Below are 18,958 nucleotides of genomic sequence, written 5' to 3'. Positions count from 1 at the left end.
ACTCCGCGTGCTTTGGTTGGTCGACTTCCCTTCGGACTTACGACGTAATGTCCGAGTTCGTCTCGATGCCCCGGAATGCTCCTTGGGGCATTTAAACCGCCCACCGACAAGACCACAACTGGGAGATTACCGTAGAACATAAAGCAAGCGAATAAATCATTCAGCCACTTCTAAATATGTCTTCTACCTCAGATCGCACCGTGGTCCTCATTACGGGCGCCAACCAAGGCATAGGCTATGAAGTCGCCAAGGGCCTTCTAGCCCACGAGAACTACCACATCCTCCTCGGGTCTCGCGATGCTGCACGCGGTGCCAAGGCTGCCGAGGAGCTCGACCCAACCGGCAAGATCGTGGAACCTATCACCATCGACGTGACCGACGACGCATCCATCCAGCAGGCAGTCGAGCAGGTTGAATCCAAACATGGCCGACTGGACGTGCTAGTCAACAATGCAGGCATCAACAACGAAGTTGAGATGTACTCCCGACAAATCCAGAATGAGAAGGAAGGCATACAGGAGAAGCCTGATCTAGCACAGCTGCGCCAGCTCTATCGCGACGCTTATGAAGTTAATGTCTCCGGCGCGGCTATCACTACCGAAGCATTTGCTCCTCTGCTCGAGAAGTCAGCTGCGACACCTGCCCGTATTGTCTTTGTGTCTTCGCACACGGGATCACTGGGTCTTCGAATCGACAAGTTGTCTAACTGGTACCCAAGGCTCTCCAATCCCAGCTTCCCCATCTATCGCAGCAGCAAGGCCGCGCTAAACATGTTGACCCTGCACTATGCGGCCAAATTCCAGGCGAAGGGGTGGAAAGTTAATGGGTCATGTCCGAACCTGACAGCCACCAACTTCAGCCGCGGCAAGGGACGGCCTGCGTCGGAGTCTGCGGTTAACATTGTACGATTGGCGACTATGGGCGTTGATGGCGAGTCGGGGGAGTATACAGACGAGAATGGCGTTGTCCCGTGGTAGGAAATAGATGCCCATGGACAGCCTAGTATGTTCCGATGCGACTGAATTCGAAATAAACTGTGATTTTGCATCTCGTATTCCGAGTATAAGCCTAGGCTCATCTACAGAACTTTGGATACCAAATACGACAGGTAGTGGATACTTTGTTTGACTAATGAATCATGTGAGGAATGTGGTACCAGGTACGCGGCCGGATAACGAGGAGAAAGAGCCTCGGCAGTTTCGGGGAAGCTTAAAGCGGAGTCTCTCCTACTTCTGGTCTTCTCTTCTCCTTCACTCCATCCTTTCTTTCTCTCCTCAAAAATTGGTGTTCTCTATCTCCACAGTAAGTTTCTCGTTACCCTCTATCTATGCGCATTTCTATCTCCCCGAGCCTTGAAAACTGCTCAACCGCGGTCTGGAAGCTTCCCCGCAACCACCTCCGAAAATCTCCCCAGCCGAAAGAAGAGCTGTATCAGATCAAAACCAGATACTATATCAAGCCTAAACTAACATATATACATCAATAGCCTTCCATTCCACACTTCATTATGGCCGCAGATCGTCTTAGCTCTCTTTTGAGCCACCTCAAGCCCAGTTCCAGCGGTGGCCTCAACGCCATGTAAGTATGCAACTCGCCACTGGGAAATTCTCAATCTAACATTACACAAACAGCGCCCAGAAGAACCCCGATGACGTCGTCATTACCTCGTGCATGCGTACTCCGCTGACCAAGGCGCGCAAGGGTGGTTTCAAGGACACCGAGCTCGACTACATCGTCTACGCTCTGCTGAAGGAGACCCTGGCCAAATCGAAGATCGACCCCGCGCTGGTCGAGGATGTCTGCCTGGGCAATGTACGTTTATTACACCCCTACGACTAAGCAGAAAGCTAATAGGAAATAGGTCGGCGAAGCCAAGGCCGCTTACATGGTGCGCGCCGCCGCCCTGGCCGCTGGAATCCCGCACACCGCCGGTGCCTCATCCGTAAACCGATTCTGCTCGTCCGGCCTGAAGGCCGTGCAGGATATTGCCAACCAAATCGCCATGGGCCAGATCGACATTGGTATCGCTCTCGGTGCGGAGCTGATGTCCGCCGCCGGCGACCGTCTCGAGCGTCCCTTCAACGAGGAGGTGCTACGCAACCAGGAGGCTGCCGATTGCATGCAGCCTATGGGCCAGACGTCCGAAAACGTAGGCAAGGACTTCAATATCTCGCGTGAGCAGCAGGACCGCTATGCGGCCGAGTCGTTCCGTCGTGCCGAGGCTGCGCAGAAGGCCGGCTGGTTCGATGATGAGATTGCTCCCATCTCGGTTAAGGTTAAGGACCCCAAGACTGGTGAGGTGAAGCAGATTACCCTCACCAAGGATGATGGTATCCGCCCTGGTACTACCTATGAGTCGCTTACCAAGATTCGTCCTGCGTTCCCGCAGTTTGGTGATAAGTCGACTGGTGGTAACTCCAGCCAGGTTACTGATGGCGGTATGTTACCTTCCTATAATCCCACAGACAGTCAAACTAATAGATTCTAGCCGCCTCCGTCCTCCTGATGCGCCGCTCCAAGGCCATCGAGCTGAACCAGCCCATCCTGGCCAAGTTCTGCGGCGCCACCGTCGCCGGTGTTCCTCCCCGCGTCATGGGTATCGGCCCCACTGCCGCTATCCCCAAGCTGCTGAGCAAGTTCCAGCTCGACAAGAACGACATTGATATTTACGAGATCAACGAGGCCTTTGCCTCCATGGCCGTGTACTGTGTTAACACTCTGGGTCTCGATCACGCTAAGGTCAACCCCCGTGGTGGTGCCATTGCCCTCGGTCACCCTCTGGGTGCTACTGGTGCGCGCCAGATCGCTACTATTCTGAGTGAGGCGCGCCGGACGAAGAAGAAGATCTTGGTTACTAGTATGTGCATTGGTACTGGACAGGGTATGGCGGGATTGTTCGTCAACGAGCAGGTTTAAATATGTAGCTATACTTATGAATCTTCAAGAGCCTTTTCTGCTTGCGTGTCAGATCCTTGTACTTGAACAGCTTCAAGGTTGTTGCTATCTGCAAAATGATTCTTACATCTAGCCGCGGTTGGTTAAGGACGCGAGTGAATTAGTCAGTTTCTTCTAAGCCTATGGACAAACTCTACTATCGGCTAGACCGTAACGAACCGGCCAGATCTGCTTAAGACACAATTCCTATATATCCAATCTTCCTTAAGGGTAGATCTATATATAACCGTCAATGTCCCTACTTAGTTGTATTTTCGGTGTACTTCATCTAGGATCATCACAGTGGAAGAGAATGAAGTACATATTTATACTTGGGCCTGCCGGATTCTCTATACTAATCCCCATAACATTCATTATACTATCCTTGATCATCTCGATATGCCTTTACTCGCACTCTACACTCTCTGGTTTCCTTCTGACTTGGACGAGGATATTTCTTTTTCCTCTGGTCGTCATCTTTCTATCTTAATTGAGTCACCACTTTCATAGAGCAGATATAAACCTAGAGTCAATTCTACAGCAGTCGAGCACAGTCAAAGATCATATTAATACTAGACAATCTACATAAACAGAGGCGAAGTCACCTGGCAGTCCAATTCAGGAGAGAAAGCTTGAAAATGGCACCATTTAGTCTGAAATGATTCTTATGAGACTTCATCCTATGGCTTGCTAAACACACTGCTTTGCAACCTCTCACGATAAAAGGTGAACTGGGATGGTGAAGACAATCCCGAAAACCCGAAAAACTAGACACCAATGAGAAAATGGAAAGCTGTCTTTGCCATGAGCTCGTTCGTGCTTATGAGTCCATTGTCCTTAACAATTGTAGCCCCAGCATTGCCTGCAATTGCGTCCGACTTGGACATCACACAACCTGCAATTGAGCAAATGGTTCTTTCAATCTTCCTCCTTGGCTTTGCGTCCAGAACGTTTCCTTGAAAGATCAAGGGGTTTTAGCATTTAAGAGTAGCAATGCGCACTATTCTTTTGGGCAACCGCAAATTTGACGAGGGCGCTTAGATTTGTCAGACCCACGATTCTTACTTCACAGCATGGCCAACAATGCGCCCGAGGAAATCGAATTACCAACGGTTGCAGAGATCGAAGCCTCGTCTGATGTGCTGAGTGTACGGACAAACGCCATCAAGGTTGTTCGGGTCCGGGATCGCTTCGCAGTCAAGATTGGCTTTTCTATTCCACCACTAGAGGCAGAGAATATGAGATTCATTGCACGCAAAGCAACGTTCCACTGCCAAAGGTTCATGATAGTTTCATCGACCCGGAGACCCGAAAGAGATATATCATTATGGATTATATCCCTGGCACCGATCTAGAGAAAATGCTACCTTCGCCATAGATGCTTGAAAGGCAACAGTTAGAAATTTAGAACATTCTTCATTTAGCCGTGGTTTATGACAGCTTGGAGATAGTCAAAAAACTGGGGAATGAAATCCCTGATCTTGGTTGCAATGTTGATAGCAGTGGGCGCACTCCCCTCCATCTAGCATTTTGGAAATGCAACGCTCTAGTTGCTCAGTTTCTGCTGGAAATGAACAGCTGGAAAATTACGATGGAGCCGACCGAGACTGCCTCGGTAAGCTTGTAGATGTCTATACTTCGCGCGTTATGATGCTGTTAATGCAAAAATGACCGCTAGACCACCAAAAGTGTGAACACGGTAATCGAGGCCCCTGTATGTTCTATATCTGGTTTGACGGATGCCAAGATCAAAATACCTCGTTCGAGATCAGACAAGGCTATACGCAATACATATCTACGAAGTCGAGCAATCCGCACAGTTCAGATTGATAGCTAAGTTGATGCAGTCTAGATACAATACTTTAGGTGTTGACCTGGAAGATCTCGGGGTACCGACCACCTGCTGGGGTGAACTTGGTCAGGATATCGTCAATCTCGGCCATCTCCGCATCCGTAATGTCAATTAGCTTGCTGTTCTCCTCAACCCGTTCCGCAGTGGTGGCGCCAGGAATAGGAATAATCGTGGGCATCCCCGGACGTCGAGAGAGCGCTCTTGTCCAATTAATCGCGAGCTGCGCGGGAGTACAGCCCTTCTTCTTGGCGATCTCCTCGACCTTCTCTACTAGCTGCACGTTTTTCTCAAAGTTCTCCCGCCGGAAGCGTGGGAAGTTGAAAGAGAGCAGCAACGAGTCTTGCGGGAGGTCGTCGAATTTCTTGAATTGACCGGTCAACATGCCTCTGCCGATAGGAGAATAGGCGATGATTGGAATCCCGTACTGGGCGCAGGCCGCTGCGACGCCATTTTCCAGGATGTCGGTGGAGAACCTGTTTTAGTTAACACCCGTGATGATTTCAAACGGCGAGGATAACGTACAAGGAGAGCTCAGCCTCCACCGCGACGACCTTGGTGTGTTTAACAGCTTCGTGGATGGTCTCCGCCCGCACCTCGGAGAGCGCAATGCCTCCGATCTTGCCGGTTTGGATATACTCCTTCTCAATGAGCCCAAACGTCACATCTAGAGGGGCCGCCGGGTCCCGACGGCCGAATTCAAATATGTCGATCTTCTTGCGGCCCTTCAGCTGCACAATGCAGTCATCCAGGCTACGGCGCGTATTCTCCGGTGAGGCGTCGGTCTGGTGGGTTTGGGGGTTGGCTCCGCCCTTGATATTCAGGACGATCTTGTCAGCATCTTCGGGGTACTTTTCTAGATACCGCTCTAGAAGAACGAGGCTATTATAATCGGGCGGGCCATAAAATTCACCGCCGTTCCAACAGGTGCCTATAGATATTAGCGGAGAAGGGACACGGCAGAACTGGTAGCTACGAAAACTCATTACATACATCCATTCTTGATTGCAGCGCTCATAGCCGCAAAGGCCTGTTCTTGCGTTGGCGGCGTTGCTCGCCAGGTTAATCCCATGAGGCCAAAGCCAATAGGGCCGACTTCCTTTCCGCTAATTTCGGGCATATTATCTCTAGGCGTAGGCTGTGTGATAGTAGAACTGCGCAACTTAGAGTACTAGTGTATATGCCCCCTTTCGACGGCTATGCCCACTTTTTGAACCCTGCCCAGGGCTGTCCCCGACGGGCTTCATAGAACAAAGGCGAGATATAACCGACGTCTTATCGGCGTTAAATTTAAGTCCGGGGCCTAAGTCCGCCAAGTAACGGCTTCGGGGATGGCGCCAACAGGCGTTATGAAGTTGCGGTAAAGGAGGAATCGGACATGCACTAGCGCAGGAGTTCAAGAAGAATGGTACATTTGACTCCTTATGCTTTTAGTAAACTACAAACGGCCTAGGTAGGCTGAATCAATCTAGCTTTAGCCTTTCATATTTCATGCATGATTGTCTGTAGGCATTAGCTCGGAGGGTATTCGAATCGTCGCATCATTTCCTTCGCTGAGAGACCCGAGTCTGTCCTCGGTACCATCTAGAATAGGCGGCTTGGACTCTAGATTGGTAGCCCTTGGTCCCCTTATGCACGTTGCTATACAGATAGTCAGCATTCTATTTTCATGCAGGGCGAAGACAGACCAATGCCCGTGTCATCAATGTAGAGGTCCCCGAGAAAATCACTGAGATTTCCGCCCACCCACTCTACACTCTCGGCAGAGCCACCGCAATCAAACTCTGCAATCTGCTGTTATGTTCTAGCGATTGTTTGCCATTGGTGGTACGCCATGAATATCTATAAACGCAAGTCATTTAAAATCTCGGGCTGGGTTTTAGGGTCACATGCCATTCGCGTGTTCAAATTCACAGCCTTGGTGGTGGATGGGGGCCCTAAGCCTCATTGATCCTTCTCGTGAAAGGATGTAGTCTGTGGAAAGACATTGTGAGAGCCGCTCTTGCCAAAATCCTGCAAAAGGACGTTGAGTCCGCGACCTATTACATCAATAACGATAAGGCTCCTTGGGTGAGTATTTAAGACGCCTCGTTATAGGAACCAGTTGTGCAGCCTAAGTATGGAGGGTGAGGAAACTTTGGAACGGCTGTGCTTAGGAATCTTCGATGTTCTTCGATATGTTTAAAATAAGTGTAAAGCTATGATTATGACGATATACTGACAAGGCATATAGAACGTAAGTTTATAAAAACAAATAGATCAAGATTAATCAGGGTATCAAACGAAATGTACAACATTGGATGTCCACATCCTCCACATCCTCCACATCCTCCACATCCTCCAGTACTTTGAGGGCTTCACCTCCCATCATCCTGCGTCTCCTTCCTACCCTCCTTTTTCAACCTCTCCTCAGCAGCTCTCGCAAGAATCTCCCTCCTAGACTCTGTCCCACCACTCTCCCTATTCCCATCCCTTAACCCACCAAGTACAAACTCACCCCCAGTCCACCCACACTCATCAATGAATTCCTCCTCCCCACTCTGGACCCTCTCCCAATCCGCCGGGTTGTAAAACTCCTGTCCCGTCAACCGATTGCCACCAGACTTCCAATCCCCAGCCTCAACCTCACGCTCAATCTGCGCCGTCAAATCCCAGAAATTTCGATCATGGGGCCCAAACACGCAATGCGCCAGCTCATGGCATAGCGTCTTGCGAATCGTCCTATAATCACGATACCCGTCGTATGCATCAGTACGCAGCCGTAACTCGATAACCTCGCCTTGGTTCCGGTTAAGTCCTAGCGTGCGCGACTCGCTGGTCGTGTGCTCTGCTGGGTTCATTTCCGTGAGTAGCGGGACCGAGAACTTGTGCTTTGTCATTGCGGCGCGAATGCCTGGGTCGTCGCGTAGGCGAGTAAGGAACTGAAGGGAGCGGTCTGGGTTTGGGAGGTAGTTTAGAGGGAGGAGGCGGTGGAAAGTGTAGTTGCTGTTGCTTGAGAGGGTGTGGATGCCGCTGCTGCGAGATGGTGTGGGCTGCTTTTTGCGGGCTTCAGCTAGGGCTGATGCGCGTGTTTCTTGGCGTTTGCGCTCGCTGGTAGCCTGTTCGTGGAGGTCGGCGATTGCTTTAGCGGGTGTGCCGAGGAGGGTGATCTTGAACTTGGGTGAGGAGAGGGGAAGGATGTCGGAGAGAGTTGTTGGTGGGAATGGCGCCTTTTGCATGCCTGGTTTCGGGGCTATGAGCAGCTTCTGGTGTTCGACTGGGATATTCAAAGCGCTCTCGATAGCTGCGGAGAGGTCTTGTAGTGTTGCTGAGGTGGAGAGCTGGAAACTGTGCGGGGTTCCATGGTGGTGCACTGTTACCTGCATGGTGGAATCCATAACAAGTGAGCTTCTATGTATCAAGGCAGAGGCGCACGGGACGTATGGAGAGAAAGAAAGGTATAGAGATGCAAAGGCGAGCGTAGATATAAAAGCCCGAATAGGCAGGCGCTGAGGCGAATTCGACGGGGTTCCACGGCGATAGCTTTGTCAGCCCGGAGATAAGGGCGTTTGTGCCTAAGGCCACTAAAAGATTACTAAGGACCTCGGTTTACTCCGTCTATGGAAGCCAGAAAGTCATATTTGTTTGCTAAAAGTGCAAGATGTGCATGGCCAGAATAACACCCAATATAGATACACCATGCCTGACAAAACTCCTTTCCCAAGCATTTATGCAAAACGAACCAAGGTAAGACAGCCTCGGAAACCAGCCGGCCCAAATGCAAAGATCTTCAGGTATGGAAATAAATAACGACATGTAACGTCGAGTGGATCTAATTCGACGAATGAAGTAAATGAAAACGCGGAAGAAGAGAAATGTTGACAATCATTTATACTGCCGGTCTTCGGGCAATTTAATAGTCAGATTAGCAAGGGCCTCATCAGAGATCCATTCCGCCAGATGAGGGAACCAAGTATGGCTAACGCAAGAGAGTCAGTATCAGCACCAGAAACGCCGAAGAAACAATACTCACTTATGGAACCTCGTCAGAGTCAAAGCTGTTTCCGAATACTCCTCCATCAACATGGAATCATACTGGAACGGCACCTTTGCCGGAACACCCTCAAACGTAGTCCAACGCAGCGGATAGATATCCTTTAGCCGGTACTTGTGGAAGTTCTTACACTGCCAAATATCCAGGTGGTCAGGCTCCAATTGACTCAGGCCGGTGATGTCGATGTAGAGACCCGTGTAGATATCGATCCAGCGCGCATCGATGATATTATGTCCCTGTCCGCGCTCGCGCTGTCGGGACCACGGGTTAATGTCCAATATGTAGTCTCGCTTCTTTCCAGTACCGGTTGATATGTACGTGATGATGGTTTGATTGTAATTGTCGGCGAGGTAGGCGAGCGTGGTGTCGGGGACCTGGGTGTCCATGTCCCAATCCCAGGGGAGAATCTAGTAAATCCTTTAGATTGTGTATCAACAAGCTTTGGCGTGTATTCCCACCTTCCCGTTCCACCACCAGCCCAGCAGGGTGCCGTGTGCAATCCATGTTTCCAGCCCATTCTCGCTGAAGAAGTCGAGGTATGCGCGGATCATATGGGTAAGCACGTCTGCGCGCTCTGCGTCGTCAACGGGCCCGGTGAAGTATCGCGAATCGTAATGGCCCAAAATATCGTCACGGCCCGGCTCATGGAAGTATTTATACTCGGCGGTCGCGTTCAGTCCATATTTCCACCATAATGGGTCTTTCAGTGTAGGATCGGTATAGACGCCGTGTGCGGACTGGGTCTTCGCATCGTCGGGTGAGGGTAGCGCCGCCACTGCAGACCAGAGTGCAAAGACGAGGGCCACGAGAGTTCGCCACCGCATCTCCAGTCCCTCAACTAGGGAGCCCTTTCTATAAGGTCGATTCTGTATGCAAGCATGGGCCGGTTCGCATGCTGCAGCTTCGATCAGGGCTGGGAATAGTCCGGCGGGCAATTAGTCGTGCATGTACAGATCTGTAGGGCTTTACGTGCCGGTTTCCGGGTGTATAGACGTGCATTTAAGAGGCAAGAGAATGAATGGAGAATACAAAAATGAAAAAGCAGGAGATCTTGGCAAGAACCAAAGAACCAAAGAACCATTTCATCCGACCAAGCCGGAAGACTAAGACAATATCTACACCCTGAAATCCCGCTGTGCGGGGCGGATTGGACCGGAGTCCCCACCGATGGACCCAAATGTCGGATCCTGTCAAAAGACGGCAATGGAGGGGAGGGACTTTAATGGTGAATGCTTCCGAAGAAGCATCCTCCATGGCCCCGTTCGTGAAGATCCAGGAAGGGAATGCGAATACGAACGCGAACACGATGCTCCGGGGCAGCGCTAGAGCACAAAAAATAAAGGCAAAAATATGAGGAACGAGGAATCGGGGGTTCTCGTCTCTTACCCGCGTGCCTCTTTTCCTGCTTCGGACGCGCCCTATGGACATTGTCTCTCTTGAAACTTGTGGTTCTCAAGTTGACTTTCGAGGGTGACAAGGGAGTTCAGGGAGGTGCAGAACAGATCCTTTTCACCAATTGAACTAACACGAAATACCGAGCAGATCCTTTCCGCCCGTCTCCTCTCGCCTCTGAGGAAAGACATCCATTGCCCAAATGGGGAAAAGGACGCTAAACCTGCAGTGTCCTCTTGGCGAGCGATGCCAAGGAACCCTCGGAGAAACCTGCTAGTCCTTTTAACTAGTACATTAATCATTAATAATTCACAGTCGGATCATGATGAACTCCGAGCACGCCACACCTTTCTGCATTGGGGTTTCCGCTGAACGGGCATGACATGCCATGTTTTTGGAGGTTAGTACGTCATACGTATTCTGGTTAGACGTAGAATAGATGACAAAGTTTCGGAGCCGACCGCCATTCAAGTTATGAACCATCTCTCAGTTCGATCGGCCTCGGGTAAAACATAGGAGAATCCTACATGCAATCTGACATCAGTAGGACAAGATAGGGTTAATTTAGACTGATACAGTATCGGGGCCAGTGGCTAAACCTTCAGCCTTGCGCTGCCGATCGCACCAGGAATACCAACAGGAACACCGGTTCGCGATGATCCGCCAATTTAGCCTACTTTTCTCGAGTATCGTGCATGATCCAATTCATCTATTCATCCAGAAAAACGATCTACATCATAACTGTTTGCCATTAAACAAAAAAAAATGAGATCAACGTTCGTTGATCGCGTCTAGGTCCGTGAAAACATCTTGAAGCCTTTTCGTCGTCATGCTCGGCACCTCCAATTCAATGGAGTGCCGGGCGGGTTTCCCAAAAATATCAGTAAGCGTCCACGTTTACTGCTTCTCCTCGGTCTCACCCTCGGGGGCGTCCTTCATCTCGGCGTCAGCCTCCTTCTTGGCCTCCTCGGCCTTCTTGGCTTCCTCCTCAGCCTTCTTGGCCTCGAGCTCGGCACGCTTCTTTGCGGCGGCCTCCTCCTCGGCCTTCAGGACCTTCTGGCGCTCCTCATCCTGCTTCTCCTTGTAGCGCTGGATGACGGGGCCAACGATGAAGCGAATCTCGTCCATCTTGGCAACGTAAACGGACTTGCTGGCATCGTCACCCTCCTCGTACAACCAGTCCTCGATGGCCATCAGCTTGGAACGGAGCTTCTCCTTCTCCTCATTGGCCTTCTGCTCATCGTCACTGAAGAAATCGGAGTAGACACCGTCGATCTTGTCGCGGAGCTCGTAGATGGAGGCCTCGAGCTCGTTCTTCTTCTCATCAGTCTCGGCAACGAGCTTATCATCCATGTACATGGCGTTCTCGCGTTCGGCCCAGGCCTGCTTGACAGAGTCGTCGGTACCGCCGGTAGCCGAGACAATGGGCAGGTCGCCCTTGCGAACCTGCTTCTTGACCTTGCGGGTCTTCTTGGGCTGCTCGTCACCGTTGGTGTCCATGGCCTATAAGTATCGTTAGTGTGGTCAACAAAGATATGAAAGGTGAAAGAACTTACATCGCCATCCTTCTCGCCCTCCTCGGGAATGGGCTCCTCAACCTCCATGTCCTCAACGTAGTAACCAGACTCAACGTTCAGGATACCGTGAAGGTTCAGACGGGCCTTGAGCTTGCAAATCATGAAGTCGTCGTTCGCATCAGCCTTGACACCCTTGACGGAGAAGCGGCCGATCCAAGGGTTGACCTTGCCGGGCAGGCCCTCGGGGTTGCTGTAGCGAGCCTCGAGGTCGAAGGGCTGCTTGCGGTAGAAGGTAAGGATCTTAGTGGAGGGCATGACGTTTCCGCGGCCGAAGACGGTAAGGCTAGTGTCCTCGTCGGGGATCTCGGGGGACTGCTCCCAGGTGAAGTCGATGGGGTAGTTCACGATGTCGTGGACGGAGAAGTCACGGACACGGAAGACCGGGGACAGAGTAGCGCAGCAGAAAGCGCAACCACGGGCAATAGCCTCATCCTGGTTGAGGGTGAATGACAGGCCCTTGCCAAAGAACTTGCTGATGGTCTCCTTGATGGCGGGGACACGAGTGCAGCCACCGACCATCTCGATGTGGTCAATGTCCTCAACCGTAAGCTTGGCCTCGGCGAGAGCCTGCTCCAGAGGGACGGTGATCCGGTCCAAAAGGGGCTTGACCATCTCCTCGAGGTCCTCACGCTTCATGATGGTGCGGACATCGGTGTCCTCCATCAGAGACTCGATGCTCATGGGGGCTTGCGGGTTGGCCGAGAGGACCTTCTTGAGCTTCTCGGCGGCGGCAAGAGTGCGGGACCAGGCCTTGGGGTGGGTGCGGATATCGATCTTGAACTTCTCCTTGAACTCATCGGCCAGGCGTTCGGTCAGGGCGACGTCGAAGTTGCGGCCACCGAAGTGACGGTCGCAGGCAGTAGCCTTGACGTTCAGCTCACCCTTGCGGAACTCGACAATAGAGGCAGTGTAGTCGCTAGCACCGATGTCGATGAAGACGACACGGCGGGGCTTCTCATCGGGACCGGGCAGGTCCAGCTTGGTGATACCGTAGCCGAGGGCAGTGGCGGTGGTGTCGTTGATGAGACGGAGAGCATTGAGACCAGCAATGTCAGCCGCATCGATCATGGCCCGACGCTGGACATCGGTGAACCAGGCGGGGACACTGATGGTGACATCGGAGACAGGCAGCTTAAGCTCCTTGGAGGTGATGTCCTTGATCTTGGTCAGGAACATGGCAACCAGCTGGGTTGCCGTGAACTTCTCCTTCTTGCCAAGGTAGTTGACCTCAACACCGGCCAGACCATTGACGTCACAGAGGGCCGCGGAGTTATACTGTTGCTCAATCTGGACATCGGGGTCATCGAACGTGCGGCCGATCAGGCGCTTGAGCGAGCCGACGGTGTTCTTCAGGTTCGACGTCTCTCCTGTCTTGGCGGCCTCGCCGATGTGTCTGCTGCGGGCGGTGAATCCGACCAGGGATCTATGCACAAAATTTTCGTGTCAGCGATTCAAATTCTGAATGTGATCGACATCGGGCAGCGGGCGGCATCACTTACGGGGTTTGTCGGTTGGAAACCTCATTGGTGATCTTTTAGACGAGTAAGACTCATGATTAGCTTCAATTCCTCATTGCGATTCTCACCGGGGTCGCAGTTGGAAGAAAGATCCGGCGAGGTTGGACACTGGCGGGGCGATACGTACAATGTCAATACCCTTGTTCCGGGCAACACCGATCTTGGTGCTCTGCGCACCGAGATCAATACCGACAACGCTCATTGTATGAAGAAAATGGGGGGTATAACGGGGGGAGGATGGGTGGGTGGGAGTATGAGGAAGGGTGGTTCAAAGAACGGAAGAGAAGTTTGGAGGGGAGAATTTGCACGCCACTCCACTTATTATTGGCGGGGTGATAAACCGCTGTCTTTCCAAGCGGTCTGAATAATTCTTTTTTTTTTTTCTTGAGAGCCAAAAAAGGAGGAGAACGGTAGACACACGGAATAATACAACTGACTACGCGGCGACTAATACCAGGGCGTTAGCTATATACGGCTTATCATCCGACCTTGTGCGTGGCCATCGAACCTTCTGGCGGGTGCTGGACCCCTTATCGCCAGAAGAGGCGAAGGCAGAAAAAATTGAAAACCCACCGCTTCCGGTGGGTCTTATGTAATGATATCAGCGCTCCACTTGCAATCAAATGCCCTTGTGTATGAAATGTGGATGGCTTTACCCTAGGGATCCTTATACAGTTTACGACACAATTCTAGCGTGAGAAGACCAGGAGATAACAAGTCATGGGAATGAATTTTACCAGGAGATATGGAACAACCTATAAGAATACGATTGTGGCCTGGCAACGTGTCGAAAGGCACGGTGCAGCACGAGAGAAAAGTGGGACGAGAAGGGACTTGACGTCAGGCACCAGATGTATCGTCTTACTACACCATCTCACCGAGTGTAGCAAAGCTCACTGACCTTCCTAGAACTTCTCCGCTCCCTTCCATTGCTGTCCTTGCTCCTTGGGAGTTCCATCGGAGACCCCGGTCACTCAAAATAGAATCAGGGGGCCGAGCAAATGACTGACACTTCAAGGCAGAATCATCCCGGTGATCGAATGACTTGGCGGCGCCCGTATCAACATTGTTCGAGTTCACAATAATAGGCCCCAGAGGAGTGGAATGTATCTCGCCACGGCCTGCCTTCCCGAAATGCATCTTATCCTCCTCTCCAGATTTTGGCGAGCCGCCTGATGCTCGAGCTTGACGGGCGTAGTAGAGCTTTCGTTGGTCTTCCTCACTCATGAGGCTCTCCACATTATGTGGCAGCGAAATTGAATTAGAGCCAGCATCTGAAGACCCACTGAACACCGACTCCACCGAGTTGCGAAACACATGAGGAGGAAAGTAAACCGAAGGATCATCTGGCAGAGGGCCCGAGAACTGCGCCCGAGATGGGCCGGGCTCGTTGGTGCTGACATAGAAGCCGTCGAGAAGTTGCTCAGCGGGCGTGAAGCGCCCTTCGACGTTCTGCGAAGGGCGAACTGGGACGGACCTTCGGCGTATGAGACTGGTGCGAAAGGTGTTTACGTCGACATTGAATTCGTCGCCTTGTGCCTTGGCCTGCTCAATCGCCTCAGCGGGGGTTGTATGATCATCAGCGGTGGCGGCATCGACACGTGGCCCACCCCAGGTGCGCTGTCCAGCGGTGAATATCCCATAAATCATGTATGTCCAGTTGAAGAAAGGGTTGAGAACGAACATCAGCGGGTATAGCCAGGCCTTGAATCGCTTGAGCTGGAGGCCGAAGTAAAACATGAGCAGATAGTTCAGCCCAAGAGAGACCCCAATGAAACCGATGGGAAGATCTGCCACTTTCTTCGAAGTTGTCATGAGAGAAATGGCCAGGATGAAAAACAGTAGAGCCGTGGTCCGGATACTATTTTGCATGAAGCGAACCAAACACAGCAGCGGGTAGCGTTTCCAGAGTCGGACATCAGTGATCATGCACACTTCGTTGGTGATATACCCTAAAAACCATCGACGTCGCTGTTTCAGTAGACTGCTGAAAGTCTGCACAGCCTCGGTCTTGCAAAAGGCACCCATACACATCTGTATCTGATACGGTCTCTTGGCACCAATCATGAACAGATGGGTGAGCCACCGATCTTCGCCGAGATGGCATTTTCCAAAATCAAAGAGATCATCGCATTGCTCAGCCTTGTCGGAAAAGTAATACTTGGCCATCTTGCGAAAGGCAGAGAAGCGCAGGATGGTCAAGGCCCCCGGGAGGCACGTCACAGACCCACAGCCAGATTCGACAGAGCGCTCAAAGAGTTGTCCATGTATGTATTCCATATCCTGAAGGACCGTGATAAGGTTGTTCTTCTTCGTGGTAGAAGTAATGATGCCCGTCATGGCCAGCATGGTGTGCTTGCTCCCCGGCTTCAGCTCCATGTCATACATGAAATTCTGGAGGCACACCCGGTCGAGGATGCAGTCGGAGTCGATGAACAATACAAAAAGATCGTCATGTCGCTTTATGTACTTGGAATAGACATTGTTGATCAGCTTGAACGTGTTCTTCTGGCATTTTCTCTTTCCTCCATGAGGGAAACGCGAGACCGTAACTCGGGCCCCCTTGTATACCACGTCGATACTTGAGGGATATTCTTGCAGAGACACGGGGATCCCAAGATGTTGAATCACCTGCAGGTATGGCTCATCCACTCCACCGCCGTCATAAGACAGAAAGACATGGATGCAACCAGCGGGATAGTCACAATCCACCACGGAGTCGATTGCCTTGATCAGAACGTCGGGCTCCTCTTTGTAAGCCGGCATTACAACGACGGTCTTCGGGGCAGTACGCTCATCCAAATCGTTTTTGACTATCTTTCTCCTCCCTAGCGAGCTGGTGACGAGTCGGTACACACACATGAGCCATGGCCCGATGAGAAGAATCGAAAATGACCAGAATGCAAACCACTGAAAGAAGTAGACAGCACGAGGAGGAAGATGCCGGGACACTTGGCTTGGAAGAGGCAGTGTCACAATCATCACGGGAAGAAAGGCCAAGCTAGCGGTCAGGGTCGTCAGTGGGTTGTACTGAGTAAGGATTCATTTGTCATCGCTTACCGCAACAAGGTGAAAAGAACCGCCATCACCACCGCAAGTACCCGTATACTCCAATGATCGGCCTTCTGGTAGACCTTGATTAGGCAGTAGACGAATGCTGCAAGCCATAGTATCCACTCAAAGAAAGCTGCCAGCATGAGCGGCCCCACGATGGACAGGTACACTATCTGAGATTTGGTTAGCCACAGCTCTCGTAGACAGGCAAAAGAGAGCGTACATCCTTGGTGGCCAACTTCACAGGGCCAAACCCTGACCCAGTATCTCCCTCCATCTCGGCAGCCAAACGGATGATTGACTGTGTCTGCTGCGCCTCACAATCAATGAGTTGCTTACTCAATACATGGAATATGAGAATCTGTATCAACCAGGGGGTAAAGGTGGAGTAGTTGAAATCGATGAGCAGGGTGCTGGTGAGGAATTCGAATCAAAGGCCAGGGATGTGAAGCCACCGGAGCCCCGAGATGCTGCCACCGGGCAAAGGCCTTGAAAGATTTGTAATAACGGTATGATGATACTGAAATGTAAGGCTTTTGATCGGGGAAAGGTAAAGGTAGAGAAAAGTGAATGTCGAGTCGATCGCGTGTCGAGAGTTGAAACAACGGGCATTGCATGGCAGGCGCGATGACTTTAGTTGCCCACGTACGTAACGGTTTCCACACCAGGGCTTCGAGTTACTTTCCACGAACTGTAATTAGAACTTTCTATGCTCTATGCACTCCATTTCCATCTCGATTTCTCTGTCATTATCCAAGCATCGCAAATTGATAACTTGAAGCAGCTGTCACTCGTATAGTTCCTCGTTACGCACTAAGCCCATCCGGGTTAGACTTGCCGCCTGAGGCATCAGCGGAGCTCCCGCGCGCCGAAAAAAAATCGCTCCCCGCTGAGCTCTCTTCTTTCAGACTGATCACTACGAGCGCATTGATTGTCTTTGCGCGTAGGAACTCATTCGCAAGCTTCATTTGGCTCTCCGCACCCACTCCATTGAACCAATCGCTTATCCGACTGTTGAGTCATCCTCTCCGACGAGTCATCCTCCCGCCCAGTGACCTTGTCACCTCGATCCGACCGTAACCGCCTTATACTCTCTATTCACAACCATGTCTGAGGAGCAGAAGACCACCGTAAACGCGGAGTCCGCACAGGATGTCCAGAACGTTCTCGCAGAGCTGAAGGAGGAGAAGCCTTCCACTGAGAACGCCGGCCAGGAGGACGCTAACGAGGCGCGCATCGTCGCTGAAGCCGCCAAGTTGGGAGAGAAGTCCGAGCAGTCCGAAGAGAAGTCGCAGCAGCGCGAGCAGCGCCCTTATCAGCGCGGTAACAAGGTCAACAACTCCAAGTTCGACCCTTCCACCCAGAAGGAGACCGACGACCCCGTTGAGATCCGCAAGCAGGTAAGAAAGAATCTAATCCAGAATGGTCGCATTTTGGTACAGTCCACTGACATAGCCTGAAACAGGTCGAGTTCTACTTCTCCGACTCCAACCTCCCCATGGACAAGTTCCTCTTCTCCAAGGTCGGCGGCAGCACCAACAATGCCGTGCCTCTGAGCATTCTCCACTCCTTTAAGCGCATGCGCCGCTTCCAGCCTTTCAGCGCTATCGTCGAGGCACTCAAGTCTTCCGAGACTCTGGAGCTGGTCGACAACGACTCCGCAGTCAAGCGCAAGGTCCCTCTGCCCGAGTCCGTTAGCCAGGAACACAACACCGATGCCATCAAGGTCTTCGAGGACAAGGCCATGCCCCGCAGCATCTACGCCAAGGGCTTCGGGCGGTTTGGTTCCGAGGAGCCCACTACGCAGCTCGATATCGAGGCCTTCTTCGAGCCCTATGGCCCCATCAAGGCTGTTCGTCTCCGCCGTACCAACGACAAGGTCTTCAAGGGCAGTGTCTTTGTTGAGTTTGAAGACGAGGAGAAGCAGAAGGCGTTCCTGGCTCTCGACCCCAAGCCTCAGTGGAAAGGGGAGGACTTGACCATCAAGAGCAAGAAGCAGTACTGCGACGAGAAAGTGGAGGAGATCAAGGCCGGCAAGGTGCACCCTAGCGCCAATCGGGGTCGTGGCGGCCGAGGCCGTGGCGGTCGTGGCCGTGGTGGCCGTGGTGGCCGTGGCGGTCGTGACCGCAACAACGAACGCGACTGGCGGGATCGTCGCAACGACGACCAGAAGAACGGCTTCCAGGAAAGCCGTGAGGCGCAGAAGGATTCTCGGTAAGCTACGAGTGCGCATTCACTTGAGAAGAAATCTGCTAACAAAGCTGCAATTAGTGGTGTCCCCGTTGTGCAGAGCACCGGTCAGAAGCGTTCCGCCGACGGCGAGGCAAATGGTGACCGCGCCGCCAAGAAGGTGGATGCCAAGGAGTAAATCACCATCAGCATCGCACTTTTCTACGGTCTCTCTTTTCCTCGGTTAATGGGCGGAAACCAAAAGTTTTACGAAACGTTCATCCCTTGTGTTTAGGTGGTTTTTATGGGGCGGACCCCCATCGGCGTTAATAGCACTCGGTTCATAACGATGTAGATGTGTTCCAAATCTTTTCCACTGTTACCGTCAAATATTTTGATAAATTGTGACCTTCCAGGATTCTAGATCGAGAAT

At 51.8% G+C, this 18,958-nt stretch overlaps 8 protein-coding genes across 8 annotated transcripts; 3 read left to right on the top strand and 5 right to left on the bottom strand.

Moving 5' to 3' along the window:
• Positions 1–176: 176 nt before the first annotated feature.
• N7498_005306 (uncharacterized protein) lies at positions 177–977 on the top strand (the record flags this gene model as incomplete). Its single annotated transcript, XM_058452368.1, has 1 exon — positions 177–977. One exon carries the CDS (start codon positions 177–179, stop codon positions 975–977), a length of 801 nt encoding a protein of 266 aa, XP_058308906.1.
• Positions 978–1,507: 530 nt separating this feature from the next.
• On the top strand, positions 1,508–2,981 carry kat1 (putative 3-ketoacyl-CoA ketothiolase (Kat1); the record flags this gene model as incomplete). The annotated part of the gene is made up of 4 exons (XM_058452367.1): positions 1,508–1,578; positions 1,632–1,812; positions 1,862–2,438; positions 2,489–2,981. 4 exons carry the CDS (start codon positions 1,508–1,510, stop codon positions 2,914–2,916), a joined length of 1,257 nt encoding a protein of 418 aa, XP_058308905.1. The 3' UTR covers positions 2,917–2,981.
• Positions 2,982–4,796: 1,815 nt separating this feature from the next.
• On the bottom strand, positions 4,797–5,903 carry N7498_005304 (aldo/keto reductase family protein; the record flags this gene model as incomplete). Its single annotated transcript, XM_058452366.1, has 3 exons — positions 4,797–5,259; positions 5,309–5,714; positions 5,777–5,903. The coding sequence occupies 3 exons, from the start codon at positions 5,901–5,903 to the stop codon at positions 4,797–4,799; spliced, it is 996 nt and encodes a 331-aa protein (XP_058308904.1).
• A 1,237-nt stretch (positions 5,904–7,140) lies between these two features.
• N7498_005303 (putative zinc metalloproteinase) lies at positions 7,141–8,148 on the bottom strand (the record flags this gene model as incomplete). The annotated part of the gene is made up of 1 exon (XM_058452365.1): positions 7,141–8,148. One exon carries the CDS (start codon positions 8,146–8,148, stop codon positions 7,141–7,143), a length of 1,008 nt encoding a protein of 335 aa, XP_058308903.1.
• Positions 8,149–8,647: 499 nt separating this feature from the next.
• On the bottom strand, positions 8,648–9,640 carry N7498_005302 (putative mannosylphosphate transferase (Mnn4); the record flags this gene model as incomplete). The annotated part of the gene is made up of 3 exons (XM_058452364.1): positions 8,648–8,741; positions 8,796–9,223; positions 9,275–9,640. 3 exons carry the CDS (start codon positions 9,638–9,640, stop codon positions 8,648–8,650), a joined length of 888 nt encoding a protein of 295 aa, XP_058308902.1.
• Positions 9,641–11,105: 1,465 nt separating this feature from the next.
• Positions 11,106–13,504, bottom strand: hsp88 (Hsp70 chaperone Hsp88; the record flags this gene model as incomplete). Its single annotated transcript, XM_058452363.1, has 4 exons — positions 11,106–11,711; positions 11,765–13,208; positions 13,285–13,316; positions 13,430–13,504. The coding sequence occupies 4 exons, from the start codon at positions 13,502–13,504 to the stop codon at positions 11,106–11,108; spliced, it is 2,157 nt and encodes a 718-aa protein (XP_058308901.1).
• Positions 13,505–14,166: 662 nt separating this feature from the next.
• Positions 14,167–16,633, bottom strand: chsD (chitin synthase D; the record flags this gene model as incomplete). The annotated part of the gene is made up of 3 exons (XM_058452362.1): positions 14,167–16,303; positions 16,363–16,529; positions 16,580–16,633. The coding sequence occupies 3 exons, from the start codon at positions 16,631–16,633 to the stop codon at positions 14,167–14,169; spliced, it is 2,358 nt and encodes a 785-aa protein (XP_058308900.1).
• A 794-nt stretch (positions 16,634–17,427) lies between these two features.
• N7498_005299 (tRNA maturation protein LHP1) lies at positions 17,428–18,913 on the top strand. The gene is made up of 3 exons (XM_058452361.1): positions 17,428–17,756; positions 17,822–18,570; positions 18,628–18,913. Exons 1-3 carry the CDS (start codon positions 17,463–17,465, stop codon positions 18,722–18,724), a joined length of 1,140 nt encoding a protein of 379 aa, XP_058308899.1. The 5' UTR covers positions 17,428–17,462; the 3' UTR covers positions 18,725–18,913.
• Positions 18,914–18,958: the final 45 nt, after the last annotated feature.

This window comes from Penicillium cinerascens, assembly GCF_028974065.1.
Source record: "Penicillium cinerascens strain IBT 15544 chromosome Unknown contig_5_segment0_segment0, whole genome shotgun sequence".
Taxonomy (NCBI): domain Eukaryota; kingdom Fungi; phylum Ascomycota; class Eurotiomycetes; order Eurotiales; family Aspergillaceae; genus Penicillium; species Penicillium cinerascens.
Note: the sequence above shows the minus strand (reverse complement) of the source record. Positions and strands in the feature narration are given on the sequence as shown.